The sequence below is a fragment of the Dermacentor variabilis genome, chromosome 5 (genome assembly GCF_050947875.1).
Source record: "Dermacentor variabilis isolate Ectoservices chromosome 5, ASM5094787v1, whole genome shotgun sequence".
Lineage (NCBI taxonomy): Eukaryota > Metazoa > Arthropoda > Arachnida > Ixodida > Ixodidae > Dermacentor > Dermacentor variabilis.
Window position 1 is genome coordinate 42,309,245 of NC_134572.1, and position 15,492 is coordinate 42,324,736.

General features: G+C 47.9%; 1 protein-coding gene across 4 annotated transcripts in view; it reads right to left on the reverse strand.

Annotated features, from left to right (window-relative positions):
* LOC142582475 (uncharacterized) overlaps positions 1-15,492 on the reverse strand; it is a 112,377-nt gene that overhangs the window by 87,589 nt on the left and 9,296 nt on the right. The window contains exons 1-4 of one of the 4 annotated variants that reach the window (XR_012828444.1): positions 11,738-11,983; positions 9,135-9,293; positions 6,300-8,626; positions 4,412-4,620 (exon numbers count right to left, since the gene is read on the reverse strand). Coding sequence is in view for 3 of the 4 variants with exons in the window: in XM_075692241.1 (XP_075548356.1) it covers positions 4,412-4,620; positions 6,300-8,626; positions 9,135-9,283 (2,685 nt within the window). In the remaining variant the exon portion in view is untranslated. Of the gene's footprint in view, positions 1-4,411; positions 4,621-6,299; positions 8,627-9,134; positions 9,294-11,737; positions 11,984-15,492 lie in introns of those variants that run through there. The other 3 variants (XM_075692241.1, XM_075692239.1, XM_075692240.1) reach the window with 3 other exon arrangements.

Here is a 15,492-nt window from a genome sequence, read left to right on the forward strand (position 1 = left end):
ACAAGTCAAGTGAGACAACCTGTATATATGAATCCCGGCCACGGCGACCGCATTTCGATGGGGGCGAAATGCGAAAACACCCGTGTACTTAGATTTAGGTGCACGTTAAAGAACCCCAGGTGGTCGAAATTTCCGGAGTCCTCCACTACGGCGTGCCTCATAATCAGAAAATGGTTTTCGCACGTAAAACCCCATAATTTAATTTTTTTTAATCCTTTATATACCGTGTAGAATTCTGCCCGCCGCACAGTGTGCGCCTTGGTTTCACAAACTCGATCGCATTGAATATTTGTTGCAATATCTGCTGAATATCTCTATCTGGACACAAATGTCTGACGATGTAACCAGTGCATCTTCAGAAAAGCACACAAACGATCCGTTAAGATAACCCAGGCCACGAAGCATGTAGCCCGGAGGGGATTTAATTTTCGTGGGACACCTTTCCTATCTGGAGCACCTCCGCCTATAGCCGGCCGCCCCAGGTTTCCTCGTACGCACTTTAATGGGCGACACGGCATTCCTCACGAGAAATCACGACTCGGTTTATTTTATTGCCTCATCGGAGCGCCCGCTTCCGCTTCCGGTATATCCGCATGCGCACTTTAACCCACCGCTATCGCCCAGCGCTGCTTGCAAGATCGCATCGGTTTCCACGCTCTCCTATGCCTACACGATTCTCGTTCGAAAAGTGTATATTAAGGCCTCGCGAAATCAGATGCCGTGGCATAGCAATGGGGGGTAGGGGGGCTCACTTCGCATAATGTCGTGGCGTGTCGTATTTTACGGCACGGGGAAATCACGCGCGACAAATGTGTTGCCTGCAACGTAACACTTTTAGCAAGTCCTGTTCGTGTGGTAAGGATTAAAAGTGCGGAACAGTGCAAACATAAGGAAGAAATAAAACGTGCGAAGGCTCGTAAGCTTCGCTGGGTAACAGCTTGTACCCGGAGACGTGGAAAGTGCGCTAACGCTAGCTCTTTCCTCTTTGCTATCTGCGCGCGCGATTTGTGCGTGGAGGTCGAACTTTTTTTCCCTGTCGTTCATCGTATTACACGAAGTTCAATACAGCGGCGCAGCGTGAGAAAAAAAAGAGAGAGCGCTCTTCGGAAGGACCTTGCTCGCGAAAAAATGATCTTCGTCACCTACTTGATTGTAAGCAAAATTTATAGCCTTCCTGTTCAGCGGGGCTATCACGTTCATCTCTTCTTGCTTTTTTTTTTTAGTTAGATGTTTATAAAACGAAGGGCCCTTCGATCGCAATCTGCATTTTTATACGTTTCTGCACGCACAGAACTCAATACCACTCAGTGGACCAGTGTCTTTAGGCGCATCAACAATCAGCGCCCCAAGAGACCGCGTGAGCTGCAGCCAAGCGCTGTTGCCATGGAAATGCTGCGTTTCTGACGAATAACTATATAATCACAGAGAGCACATAATTCACAAATGTTAGGAGGAAGTAGATTTGCCCACATAGCCTCACGTCCCACCTAAGCGGTGCTGTTTCTTTTTTCTTTTCTTTTTTTTTGCCAAGAATCCGTTCCAGCTTTCAAATCGCGTATGAAATGTGAAACGTGGGAGTCTATAGTAACGAACCAAATTTTTATTTTTCCCTGCGCAGGACGAAGCAGCTTCTCGTTTGCATTTCTGCACCATTTAATTATAGTTCCTAATTATCTTAGCGCAAAGTCCTGCAACTTGAGTTTCGTCTATATTTTATAGCAGTACCCAAGCCTTAAATGGACGCTAAAGAGAAACACTAAATTAGTTTAGGATGATGAAGTATTCTTTCAAAACTCTGTTTTCGATAATTTCGTCCAAATAGGTTGATTACTAGAAGAAAAATGGAATGAAGGACAACCTTCCATGTTTTGAGCTTCGCGCCGAAATCCGAGCACATGTACATCAGTGTGACCATGGCATATGATTTCAAAGTACTTTATTTTTCTATTGCGCACCTGTGGGTCTGTAAAGTTCTCGAAACTTGCTAAGTCCTGTCTTCGGCTTTTCTAAATGAATATGTGAAGTCCATCTTTACCCATAGAAAATTAGGCGCCAAGTAGACGTCGAAATTCATGACTTAACGGCGAGCTCGTGGGAGAAGGTCAGGACGGCGTCAACAGCTGTGTTTCGTTTTCCCGTCTTTTCTGGCTTACGAAGCCACCTCCCATGGTAACAGCAGCTGCTTTTTTGAATACTAAGCATTTCTTGGCGAACATTTGCTACTTTGACAGTATCTATCTAGCCGCCTACGTCTTGGTGCTTTCATGGTCGTTTGGTTAACCTGATATGTACCGCACTCGATCGGCATAGTATGACATGAATGTATGCCGAACATAAATGATTATGTCATGACATGCGTCTCATGTAGGTCAAAAAACAGCCGCTTATGTTTTGGGGCTCTCGTTGTCGTTTCGTTAACTTGGTATGTACGAAAACTGGCCTAGTGTGACAAGAGTGTATGACCAACATAAATGGTAGGTCATGACATGCGTTTCATGTAAATGAGGAAACAGCCGCCTAGGTCTTGGTATGTACCACCATTGGCATAGTATGACAAGTGTGTATGCCGAACATAAATAATTATGTCAAGACATGCGTATCATGTAGGTCATGAAACAGCCGCCTATGTTTGGGCGCTCTCATGGTCGTTTCGCTAACTGGGTATGTACGAAAACTGACATAGTATGACAAGAGTGTATGACGAACATAAATGATAGGTCATGATATGCGTTTCATGTAGGTCATGAAACAACCGCCTAAGTTTTTGTACCAAAATTGGCATAGTATGACAAGAGTATATGACGAACATAAATGATCGGTGATGACATGAATGTCATGAGATGCGCGTTATGTAGGTCATAAAAAAACCGCCTACGTCTTGGTGCGGTCACGGTCGTTTCATTAACTTAGTAGGCTCCCCGCACACTGCTTCTCATAATATCGATTCCCACTAGGCGTGGGATCTGCTGGCATGTTTTTTTTTTATTGTAGAAACATAATTTACTAATGCACCTCAAGTATTTTCCTCTTTGACGAACGTTCATTAACGATCAATCACTGTAAGATGTTTCAGAAGAAAAAGAAATGAAGACATGTGCATATAAAACAGAAATATCCACAGAGCATTGCTGCTAGAATGATAGCCGCGAACGTTCGACTATATTTTGTGAAATGTGAAGCAATTGCTGGTCTTGATGCAATCGATGTGAAGCGCTGTCCTACTGGTGTTGCCATCTGTGAAGGCATGAAGTAAACCACCAAATGGTCGTCATTAGCGTTCACAGTGCTTCTTGTCTTTTTTACTTTCTTCTCTTTTTTTACACTCCGTGGCGCCGTGGAAAGTTTGTCAAATACTCAGCGCTTCATTTCAATTTCTCACCCCGTGTGACGCGCAGAAGATTCACATGCTATGTTGTTCTTGTAATGTCATCGGAAAAAATCTTGATGTTTATTAGTTACTCTAGGTGAGGAACATGTGAATTTCCCATCGTCTGTACAGCCTGCCACATCCATACTACGGGGTCGTCAGTAAAGCTTCAAGAACTTTTCTGAAGTTTCCATGAGGTATGTTACGGAAAAACACATTTTATGCTACTTACTATTGGTGCACTCCGAGCGTACATCCCGAGGCTCAGACGAAGATGACATGCTTTGTACGTCAGATGATAGTGGTTCAGAACATACACTGTGTTCTTTCAAAGAAGAAGCGGTGGAGATGACACTGGCTATGTACAGATGCAACAAAAGTCGGAGGAAGAACAATTAACAGCTTTAACTGTAGATGGTGGCTGTAAGATATCAGTTGCGACCTATAGGAAAGCGCATATCTACGTGTAGGTGGGCCTATATCAATTGACGTTATAAGCAGTCATTAATTAATATGATGGTCGAGATCGGTACTTTAAAATGCCAACCGTAGATTCATAAGGTGAGAAGTAGCTTTGGGCTACTTAATTTCCGATGTCTTTCTTTTATGAAAATGTCATTTCTCCCTCGCAAGGAAAGCCACTGTATACTATTTCTTCAGTTCTTTCGTATTTCAGCCGCCGACACAATATCAGCATTTCAAACAATTAAGCACGTGGGTATTAAAGTTCGTAAAAGTACTTTACATTTCTATGTTTTCACTCCCACGTAAATACACTATGTATGATGTCAAAGGAAAGGACGTTAGCACAGCTGCTCGACGTGGCACTTGTATACGCTTTCAACGTATGATAGTCTGGTGGCAGTGCTGTTGCCACCGAAAGGAAGATACATGAATGGAAACGAAATGTAGTAAACTTTATAAATGGCAACGGCGATAAGAAAAAGGTAAATAATCCCCATCACGTTCTTTAACACATCAGCGACCACTTCGACGGTGGAGGTGTGCTTGTGAACGCCCCATGCAATAGCGAATATCACGCACCTTTTCCTTGATGAGCAGCAGTTCCCGTTCGGCCTGCCACACGTCGTTCTCCAGCTGTCGGACGCGGTCGCCGCACGAGTGCCTCTTGTTGTTGGCGGCGGCCCGGGACGACCGGGAGTTGCTGCAGGCCGATGCACCCGAGCAGCAGCAGCCGATGCCCGAGCCCGCCGCTACTCCTCCGCTGCACTTATTGCGAGCCACAGCAGCGCCTGCACGGTGCACACCACACGCAGCGTTCACGGTCCAGCGACGCGCTAATGACCATCGCTAGAGAGTGACCGTGCTACCGATCAAGGACTGTAAACGCACCCGCGAGCGCGAAAGGTGTTCCTGCCACTCACTTGCGGCGTGCTGGGCGGAACTCGCTCTTCACCTCCCCCCCCCCCCCCCCTCCCGAATGCGATCTATCTAATGCTGCCTGTAAGGATAGGATCCGTTAGAAAAGCAACATTCCTTTCAAACGTATCCTCTACGCCCACGTGTCTTGTTGTTTACTTCACGAGGTGGAGACTTCTTTTGAAATGTTATATTGTATAGTCATGCCTGACGAGGCGATTTCAGCTCTGTTTGAGGAGGGGAAAGTGTGTGATAACCGTGCGCTACTCAGTTTGTGTGTTCTGGTATGTAGGTGTTAACTGTATATTTAACAAGCATGCACCGCAGCGGGGTAAAATGAAGACATACGCAGGATAAGCGCTGTCTGCCTTCTTTCGCTCCAAGGCGTGCGCGTTTGTTGAACTTGCAAGTATGAACTAACTAGTGTAGCAACTCACTCTGTTAAAGTATTAATTGACAATACCTTACGTTACGTTACGCTTGACGTTCTACTCCGGCGGCGGCTGCGTATGACGCAGCTGAGCACAGTCGCACGGGTTTCGTGTGCCGCTTAGTTCTCGCCGTTTATTTCGCGTTGAAGCGAGGGTCAGCGCGAAGGCCAATTCGCTCGCTGCTGCTGCTGCTCTTCCTCACGCCAGGGTTTTGTCAGATAGTGTCCGCGCTCATCGATTGAGATGTGTTTATGTTTGTCTGTACGTGCGTGACACCGTGCTTTTTAATTTAGTTAGTAAGTGAATGTTTACGAGTTTACACAGCGGATAAAACTGCTATCCTTACTTCGAACAGCAGTCTACTAATTTGCTACCACAATCGATGCTTCGCCTTTCGGGTTTAACTGTGACTTTTTGTTTAAGGGTGACGTTAAGGACGCTTTGGCGACCAGTTTCTTTTTTCTGGAAACCAGAAACACTTCTCTGTGTGCATGTTGCTGGGATGAGAAGCGGTGATCAAATGACAGACTAACTGACTAAGGCGAAACAAACAAGCAAGCAAACAAACAAACAAACAAACAAACTTAACAAATGTTTTCCAAACAAAACCCACGTTCGTAAGAAGATGGAGAACTTATGTGATCAACAGTTGTTGAATAAGGGATGTTCCAGGTTGGAGCCGACGTTTGGATGTCCCTTGTTCTACCACTGTTTGTTAAAAAATGGTTCGGAACTTTCTGTAAGACACCCAAACTAAACATGTATACGAATTTGAACGACGTAGTGTAAAACTCTCGCACGCGCAAGTCGCAACGAGACAACAACGCAGAAAAAGAGAAAGCAACGCGTACAAAGCACCGTTGTGCGTGTTATCCTTCTCCTATTTACTCGTATCAATCGTTACTCTCTATGATTGACCTAGTTAAACCAACTTTCGAAACCATGTTTCCACTTTAGCGTCAAACAACACAATACATTAGAGAAGAATGCGGGTGAAATTAGAGGCTATAATTGTGAAGGGAGTCTGATAATGACATCACACCACCATCAGCCGCCGGCCGCCGAGAAAACATGTATAGCAGAAAGGGTGCTGCGCGACGAATGAAAGTGAGCACGCTCACCTGCGCCACACGTGGGCCTGTCCAGCACCCTTAGCTTCCTAGTGTGGCCTCCTCCATGCGCCTTTCTCTCCTGCCTGTCGGGCAGCGCCACCTCCGACTCGAACGAGGAGAGGCTCTCGCTGCAGCTGGCGCCGTCCACCTGCCTCTCCAGCTCCTCGGGTACGTCCGGGGCGCCGTTCGCAAGCGGTGCGCTGTCCGTCGTGGAAGCGCAGCCGTCTTCACTGTTACCCGTAGTTGAAAGGTGAGCGAGCGGACCTTGCGTGCAGCTGTCACTCACGTCGAGAGATGGCGCGCACGCGATTCCCGCGGAAGTTGCGAGAACTCTCACGAGAGGCTCGTAACCAGCACCGCCAGTTTCCGCGTCCGCTGCCCGAGGAGTAGGCGTGGCGCCTTGACCGGGAGACTCCAATACGGATAACGCTGCGTTGGCAGCAGTGATTAGCCTTACTGTCGCAGGTATAGCCCTGTGAATGTCCGCGTGTTCAGAGAAGACTTCTGCGTCCACGTCGAAACAAGTCATTGGCGGTGAGAGCCTATGAGCACTGAGTAATGATGGATGTGTCTTCGACAAACATTCTTCGCTGTTTTCTTTGGTGTGACTAGCTGTATGAGAGTGATCGGCGACAATCTGCTCCGTAACTTTGGCTAGAGAATCGATAGAAACTTCCGGTTCTTTGGAATCACGCTCTTGCTCTAGAATATCGTTTGGTACAGTTCTCGCACTGTCGGAACAGGAGGACAGTGATGACCTGCTTGGGAGAGATTCGACGTCTTTCTCGGAAGTCGCAGACAATGCCTGCTGTGGAATTGGATCTTCTTTGGCGATAATCTTCAGGGCCGCGTCGCCGTCCTTCTTTACAGTGTCGGCTTCAACCCCATCTTGCATGTTCAGCCTGCGGAAATTGGTTTTGATGTACTTCCTGAGAGCTCTCGGAGGCATTACGTAAGGCCTCTCGGGGCCGCCGTTATCTGTTCCGTTGTCGGAACTGGAGTGACTTTCGGCTAGGGAGCACGACTTCTTGGCTTCTTGAGAAACCCCATTGCCCGACCGAACTTCTTCGTCCTGCTGCCGATTCACGATACGTTGGCCTTCCGTCGTCTTCGTCGAGGTCGTCGTCTGGTTGATGTCGCCCTGACTGAAGCATGTTTTGGGCGGCGTATGACCAGACAAGTCGTGAAGCGACGTGAGGGACGTGATCTTGAACAGATGTGGACTGCTGCCCTTTCCTAATGCAGAAAGGTCAGCGTCGTCAGTCGATTTTAGTCGCGGCAGAGTGGAGCTTCGCGATTCCTCACCGGGAATGGAGTCCGTGTTCAGCTTGGGCGAAGAATGAGAGCGCATAAATCGCGGAAGGCTGAAGCTCCAGATGCGTCTTTGGCAGCGGCTCTTCGACTTTCCTTTGGCCCCGGGAATCTTCGTCGTGGCAGGGGACGCTTCTTCCGATTCTGCTGCGCTCGCTCTCTCGGCTTGCGAGCTGCTTGACTCACTGCCTCCGTCTTCGAGACATGGTGGCGCAAGCTGCGCCTCAGTTACCACGCCATCGTTTGTCTTCGGGGCGGTGAAACTGGCCGCTGTCTTCAGTGAAACCTTAGCCACCTCTGCACCGCCGGCCGCTGGGCGTCCACTATGTCGCTCACTGATGTGAGCGCCACCGTTTGAAGCGCCGCCATTCTGCGAAATGTCGCTCGTACTGCGTCGAAGTATAGCTGGCTTTTGGGCCACTGGCTTTTGCACGCGAGGTGGTATGGCCGGTGGGGGAGCCGCAGTAAACCTCGGTATCCTCGTCAGGGCAAGGCCGTCCTGCTGGGGCAGACCACTTACGTTGTGGTCCCCCCGTGTCGCGCATTCGTTGAGCAGCGTTCGTTCGGTAACGGCCCTCTTCAACGTCCGAACACCGGAATAGGTACTTTGGCCTTTCGTGCCACCATTCTGAGATACGTTCTTCTCCGGTTCGACCTTGGATTCGTCAACGCGCCTCTTTGCAAGCGCCGCAGTTACCATAGGCGGTGGAACCAGGGAACGCCCTGAACACAGGTGATCCTGTCTCGAAGGAACAGAAGACACGCGCAGAGTGACCGGCTGACGTGCTATGGCGTGAACGGGCGTTCCTTCCTGACTTTCACTTTCCACGACGCCAGCACTTATACCTGAAGCGCATTTCCTGAAAGTTCGAACGCCATTAGAACGAGGAGGAGACGCTTCGTTCCTTGCTGCTAACTTGGAAGCCTTTAAGTCCTTTGATCGCACGTTGCAGATCACAGGAAACGGCTTGCCACTGGCATTCGTGGCCATCCTGATACCTGGAGCCTCCGGTAGGCAGCTATTCCTGGAGCAAAGAAACATAAAAAAGGAAAATATATTTTTATAGATGTACAAATGGAAATGTACGAATGTGCTGCATAATAACAACTTTTAGTATCAATTACGAAAGTAATTCATCTACAAAAGCAAGTTCATACAGGTAGAGCATGCCAATCTCCTAGAAGCATAGCGTAACAGTAGCTTTGTGTTCCCTAATAGCTATAAATTCACAATTTGCTAACTATTTCACAGGTCCATTCTATTCTTATGCTGGGTCCGTTTGAGTCACTGAGTCAAGGTAATGAAAGAAAATTTAATTTTACGCTTACGCTAGCATAATCACTGCGAAAACAATCCGCAAAGCAGTACTTTTCCTTCAAGTCCAGTCAACGGTCAGACATGATGCCGGACAGGTTAGCAAAGGCGGCCAGCAATTACACAGTGCATACAGACTAAAACCTTTGTGAAATCGGCAATATGTTCGTAGCAGTATGCCCAAGCGGGATGAAAATGCACACGACCACACTGCTCACTTGATTGAAAAATCCTTCTTAGTTGAGACCAAAATGTCTGGACGCACGTCGAGGGTTGTAACCGGGCCATCTTCAGAAGGGAACTTGAGCCTATCCGGGTTCTTGCCATTCGCTCCGAACGAATGCAAGAACTGCTTGACAGACTTCATTCTACCGGACCTGCGAAGATGCAGTGAATAGAAGTAAACCTACGGAGAAGTAAAAACAGATGCAGGTAAACTGAATCGCGTGCAATATCCTACTCAAGTGCATGAGAATTTCGTGAACATGAAGACAGAAAGACTACAGGTGTAGTTAACTTCGCACTTAGACTGGCGATAAGCTTGGCATGCTTCGCCATATAAGGAGCGAAGGAAGGTGACCCACGAAAACACTCTCGACACACAACACCACAAACACGAAACAATTCTGCATCTCGTTTGTGTGAGTTATTTAATCACTCCATTCACAGCACCGAACGCTTGCCCTTCTTGGAAACGTCAAAGCTATGTCGGACTCCCCGCATCTCTAATTTCAGCTAAATTTAGGAATCCTTTATTAGTTACGTTTACCCAAAATAGTGATGTCATGTGTTATGCACATCAATAAGTAAACCATTACATTCGAAAAGAAGATACACCATTTTCATGGAGTTACTATTGACCGTAATGTATCTGAGACCCTGCACGTGTTATAACTTATAGATGAAAAAGAGTTTGGCAGCGATTGCACACATCTTCAAGTTTCTTGGGGCCAAGTCGTGTGGAGCATATGTGCAACTGATGATACGGCATTTGCAAATCATGGTCTTAAAATTAAAATTAAACTATGGGGTTTTACGTACCAAAACCACGATCTGATTATGAAGCACGCCGTAGTGAGGGACTCCGGAAATTTGGACCACCTGGGGGTTCTTCAACGCGCAAATCATGGTCTTCTTAAGGCACAGCTTCTACGTTCTGTGAGCAACACCAGTAGAACGAACCTCTGTACCGCTTCACAGTGTGCAAGCACAAATTCTATAAGGACGTGCCAGGCATTCTTAATTACGCACCCCCAGCAGCCACTATCATCATACGCATGACCACTGAATAACAACGTACTTTGAGGTCGACGCTCGGAAGACGATATTCGGGTGACATTTGAATTATAACCCGTATACTTCTTCACCGTATTGCGTAGTTACCAACAGCGACGCCACGTATGAGTTTCAGCCGTACTCTTGCTTCGCATGGCACCTCATCGTCATCGATTTACACGCCTGCAGTACCGACGTCATCATCATTCCTACAATCCTGCCTTACTATTCCAGGCATCAAGGAGGCACATATGTCGGCATCTCTAAAACTGGCAGCATTATTGTTTCTACAAGAAACCCACCGCGGCCTCCCGGATGGTTACACTGATCAATCGACCACTGGTTCTAGTTAGAAGCTGCAACGGTTGTCTCAAATGAATCTATTGATTTAATTCAAAGCATGACATTTGGCATTGATGACGGCCGCCGAGCTAGCAGCCTTGCTGCTATAATCTCATTAACCAGGAAACTTTCCACCCGGAAGCAAGCTACCATGAAGTTTTCTGCGACTGCAAGGCAGCCGTTCGGTACTTTTCTAAACTATGTCGAATGAACAAGTTGTTGTTCTCATTGAACAACCTGTCGCGACCCGCGGACGCAATAAAAATTAACTATCGGGCAGTCGAGAAACGACACAGCATGTTCTCCTAATGGCTTCTATGTCACTGTGGTATCAATAGAAATCACCGAGTAGATACAGCCGCTCAATTCGCCTGTAAGAGAGTTAACGTTAGTTGCCCTACCTTGTTTTCTAGTTCCTTCTTTCTCCTTCATGTTTTTTATCCTCCCCTTTTCTACAATTTGCCCTTTGAGATAGGCAAAATGACTTTTTTTCCGACTGACGACGCTGTCGTTCCTCTTCTATTTCTCCCTCTTCATATTATTATAAATACCACTCAAGACGCGTCATTTTGCTCATTCTCTACCTGGAAATAGCACTGATGATGGACAGTAAGCAGCTTTGGAGTAAGAGCATGTATGTACTATGAAAGTAGCCCGCTAGCAGCTCTTACGGTGGCGTCACACAGAATTTAAATGAATCTCATCCGCAGACAATTCAAACATACCGTTCCTACAGCACACCACGCTGGGCACATTGATACTCAGCAACACCATGAGCAATATCGCATAAAACTACACCAATGTGAGGAGGTACAACGTTCGCGCGGTATCACTCCTCATCTGCCTACTTCATGCCCCGGATCTCCCTCTGAGAAATAAAATAAGCAATACTTCCTACTCAATGTGGCTTTGCATCCGCCAAAGTATACGTCAGCAGTGACGGTGAACAACAAAACCACTTGTAACAAAGAACAAAACAAAGAAGACGCAAGGAGCCACACGTGGTCCGGAAATCCCGTGTACTCGTCAATAAGACCTAGATTCCCAAGGCCCGGAAACCTCCATCACCCGATTCGAGCCGTAAATCGCACAGCGGGCCACACTTCACCAAACCTCATCCTCCAAGCTGCGAGCGAGACCTACAGACAACGAAGCATAGTTCACCAGCATGTATGCGAAGAACAACGGCTCCGCAAAGACTCACCATTGCGAGGGCGAATCCTTGTGTTGGAGGAGCGCCGCTCGCCACCAACGCAGTCAATTCGCGATCGACGCAGATGCGCCCCCGCCGCCAGCGCACAACACTCGCAGACTCTTCTCCCGGCAGCATCGACGCACTTCACGTGCTCCAGTTTGAACGGCAGGGGCCTGTTCACATTCTTTTTTCACTCCCTCCGCTACCTCGACTTTAGCCGAGCGAGCCGCAGGCCCGCAAATACAGCAGGTGCGAGCCAGCCACGCCGCGTCTGACATGTGGGTTAACGTCCACGCCGAGGGAGGCGCGAGGCTGACTGACTGCGTGAGAGCCTTTAGGAAGCTCGCAGATACCAGAAAAAAAAAATAAAGCATATGAGGAGGAGGAGCCCCTTGGACATCGTGAATGGTCAGCGCTTTCGAGAAAGGTGAAACAAAGGAAGCGCCCACAGCAGCGGCAGGACGACGCCTGTCTTTTCGTCCAGCGGCGAGCAACGCGTCCTCCTTCTTCTTTCTGTTCCCACGTTGTTCGCGCCGGCGGATTTTGCGCCCCATAAAAGAAAACGGGCTGCGAAGCGCGCGCGCCGCGCGCACGCTATACACAAGGCGCGGGCCGAGAGCGAAAATGACGGCCGAGGTTCATCAGGGAGGAGGCTTTCCCACGAGGCCCTCTTCGCGTCGTCGCTGCCTCGGCGCGACCAGCACGGACACCGACGTCCCCTCCTCGTCCTCCGAAGGCTCGGTCCAGAAAGACGGCTCGAGCGCTTGCTCCGCTTCGACGCCATTTTTGCTCCTCTTTTTCACGAGGCCTTATTGTGCGTGGGAACGTTTGCCGTTGCTTGTTTCCCCCCTCTGCTTTCTACTTGGCTGTTGCTTTCATAGCTCTCTGTCGTTGCTATTTATTCCTCCTGGTATCGCGTTATAGTATTGCCACGTTTTAGAAGACCTCCTTGCAGGTCGGAACTTATGTCCACTACCTCGTCCTGCTTGGTCCTTCGCGCGCCCCCTTTCTATAACTAACTTTGCGGTGTTTGAGAAGTAAAATCTTAGCAAAAATTAATTGTGGCGCGGACAACGAATACTTGACGTTCTTATAAACCGAACGCATCAAGCACCTTCGGCTAAAGCGGTCACCTGATCCAACGTATCCCCAGCGCACATTCGGGACGCTTTGGACACGTTTACCTTGAGCCACCCAGTGCACACACTGTAACCACGACTGAATAGTTTTGGACGTGATTAATCGCGCGGCATGCTATAGGTGCATGGATACGATTTCCAATTTCTGTCGATTAGTAACCTTAGAACAGCCTTTATGGGGCATATTTCATATGCATTTCCTTACTAAAGAAAAAAAATAGGACAGGATTTGCAGCTCTTGTAAACCGAGGACTGTGGGAAATGGTGATAAGAACGGCCGAGATAGCGCTCTGCAGCCTTTTCCTCCTCTCGCATGCTTGCTGCCAGTGCATACTCGTCAAGGATTTGTCGTCGGCTGACCCGTCATCAAACCTGCAGTCCCTGTGCAGGCCTCACTGACAGATGATGATAAGGGTCGACATTAAGTACGCTTGCTCTAAATGCGGGTGCGAGAGTAAAAAAAAAAAGAAAGAGAGAGAGAGACAGATCTCATCTCTCTAAAGTTATCCGTATTTTGAATATTCCTGTTGGTGCCATTGCCTCATGGACATGTTCCGCATGGCAGAAAGTCCCTCGAACGTTAACGTTGGATATATCGTTCCCCATCTGCGACAAAGGCACGGGTGCTGTAAGTACGATATACACTTTTCACCTACGTATACAAACAAAGATACAGAGGGACACACGCATATATTCCCCCTCTAACCAAGACTACACAAAGGCATCCTACCTATCGTCGTCTTTTAGAAAGACGAAATATAGGGCGCTTACATTTGCCGTATAGAAATGACGTTGGTGCAAGATTTGTTTTTATAGGTAAACTATCAATAAACGAGCCGTAAATGCGGTGCGTGCTTCCTATTGGCGCTAACCGTGAGCTCTAGCGTAGTGGCATCGAGCCTGGTTTTTTTCGCTTCCCAAAACTGACGCTCGAACTAACCGCACCACGACACCATTCTCTTTTTTTCCTTCATTACACAGGTAATCGAAGCGCAATAAACGATGAGAAGTGAAATGTAAGGCAAAGGTAAGCAGTAATTAAAAAAGAAAATAAACCAAACAAACGGCAATCTAGAGCACTACGATAAAACACTCAAATATCGTATTAACTTCAGCGATCTCTTTCTGTACGCTACCTTTGGTCGTTCACGATGTTTCAGCATCCCTGCCAATAGTCCTTACTCTTCAAAGGTTTTATAGGCTGGCAAGAAAAATAATTTGTACTGAAGAGGTTTATGTGTACTTAGCTCGAAGTAAAGGACATGTATTGGTTAGGAATAATGCCGAAGTTCCGTTTAGGTATTTCCCGTGGAACGTCCCAAAGTGACGCTGCTTTGAAACGATCGATGTTCTTTTAGATAATCTACAGCTCCTTTCAGGGAGACCAACGAACCCTTTAGGCTTCTGCCATGTCTTCACTTAAAGCGTTGATATATAACGTTTGGAAATGAAGGTATTTGTGCCTGGATGCACACACATTTTCCTTGAATATCTTGACCTGAGACACGAGAGGAATATTTGGATATAACAAAGCACACTGTCATTAAAAATATATCAATAACATCAGTGACTAATCCATTAATTGTACCGCTAAATAAGTAATCCACTAAACATTTGACCCCATATTCGCGAACACTTTCTCACGCAAGTGCCGTTAGGCGACTGGCCATCGCTACAACAATCGCGTTGATATCACCTCGAATTCTGTCATGAATGCGGGCCCATGAGGAGGTGCCCTTGCGTAAGAGGCTTATTGTGGACACAGGCCATGACTTTGACAAAGCGGAGGAACCAACTACCTTCTTTTTTTAACCCCGTAAAAAGGACGTCCTTCTTTAACAGAAGAGACAACAAGGCGACACTAAGACATCAACTAAGCAAATGAACGCGTTATATTCTCCGACCACCATGTTCGTAACATCCGTCGCAGAATCCTTAAGTGACCTCTAATGAAATGAAACGAATAAAATGCGATGGCCCCCCCCGCCAACCCCTTTCTCCGCCTATCACTTCTTTCATTGTCCCGGATAGCGCAGCACAAGGACGGAGGATGACGAGGCGTAAACGTATCTCGGCGTGCATCCAGAAAATCCCCGCCTTCGCCTATACACACGGTACATATATACGAGCGATGGCGTAGCCTCGTGCGCAGGCCATCAACGCGCGCCGGAGTCCCGATAAGGCCGCGACGAAAGAAACAAAGCCGGCCGGGAAATAAAGGGACGCCGACGAATGGAAGCGCGAAGGAACGCCGAGCGTGCGAGAAGCAGTGCGTGCTGCTGCCGCCGCCGCGTCGTATAAAAAGGGTTCCTCGCGTGGACGACTGGAGCTCTCGGCATAGGCGTGGCGCGATGGCACGACGTCCGTGCGAGATATGCCATTGTGGTGCGCGCACGCACGCACGCACGCGCATATATACGCACGCGTGGAGGCTCGCGTCCTGGCTCGCTTTCAACCACACAGCGACACGCGGCGTCTGGCTGACTGCGATCTTGGAATCTGGCCCGCCGCCACGGACTGAGTGTGCGCCTTATAGCATCGAGCCGTCAAATTCTCTCGTAACGCATGATCAGCAAAAAAAAAAAAAGATAGTATGTGACATGCTAAAAGTAACGGGGAAACGAA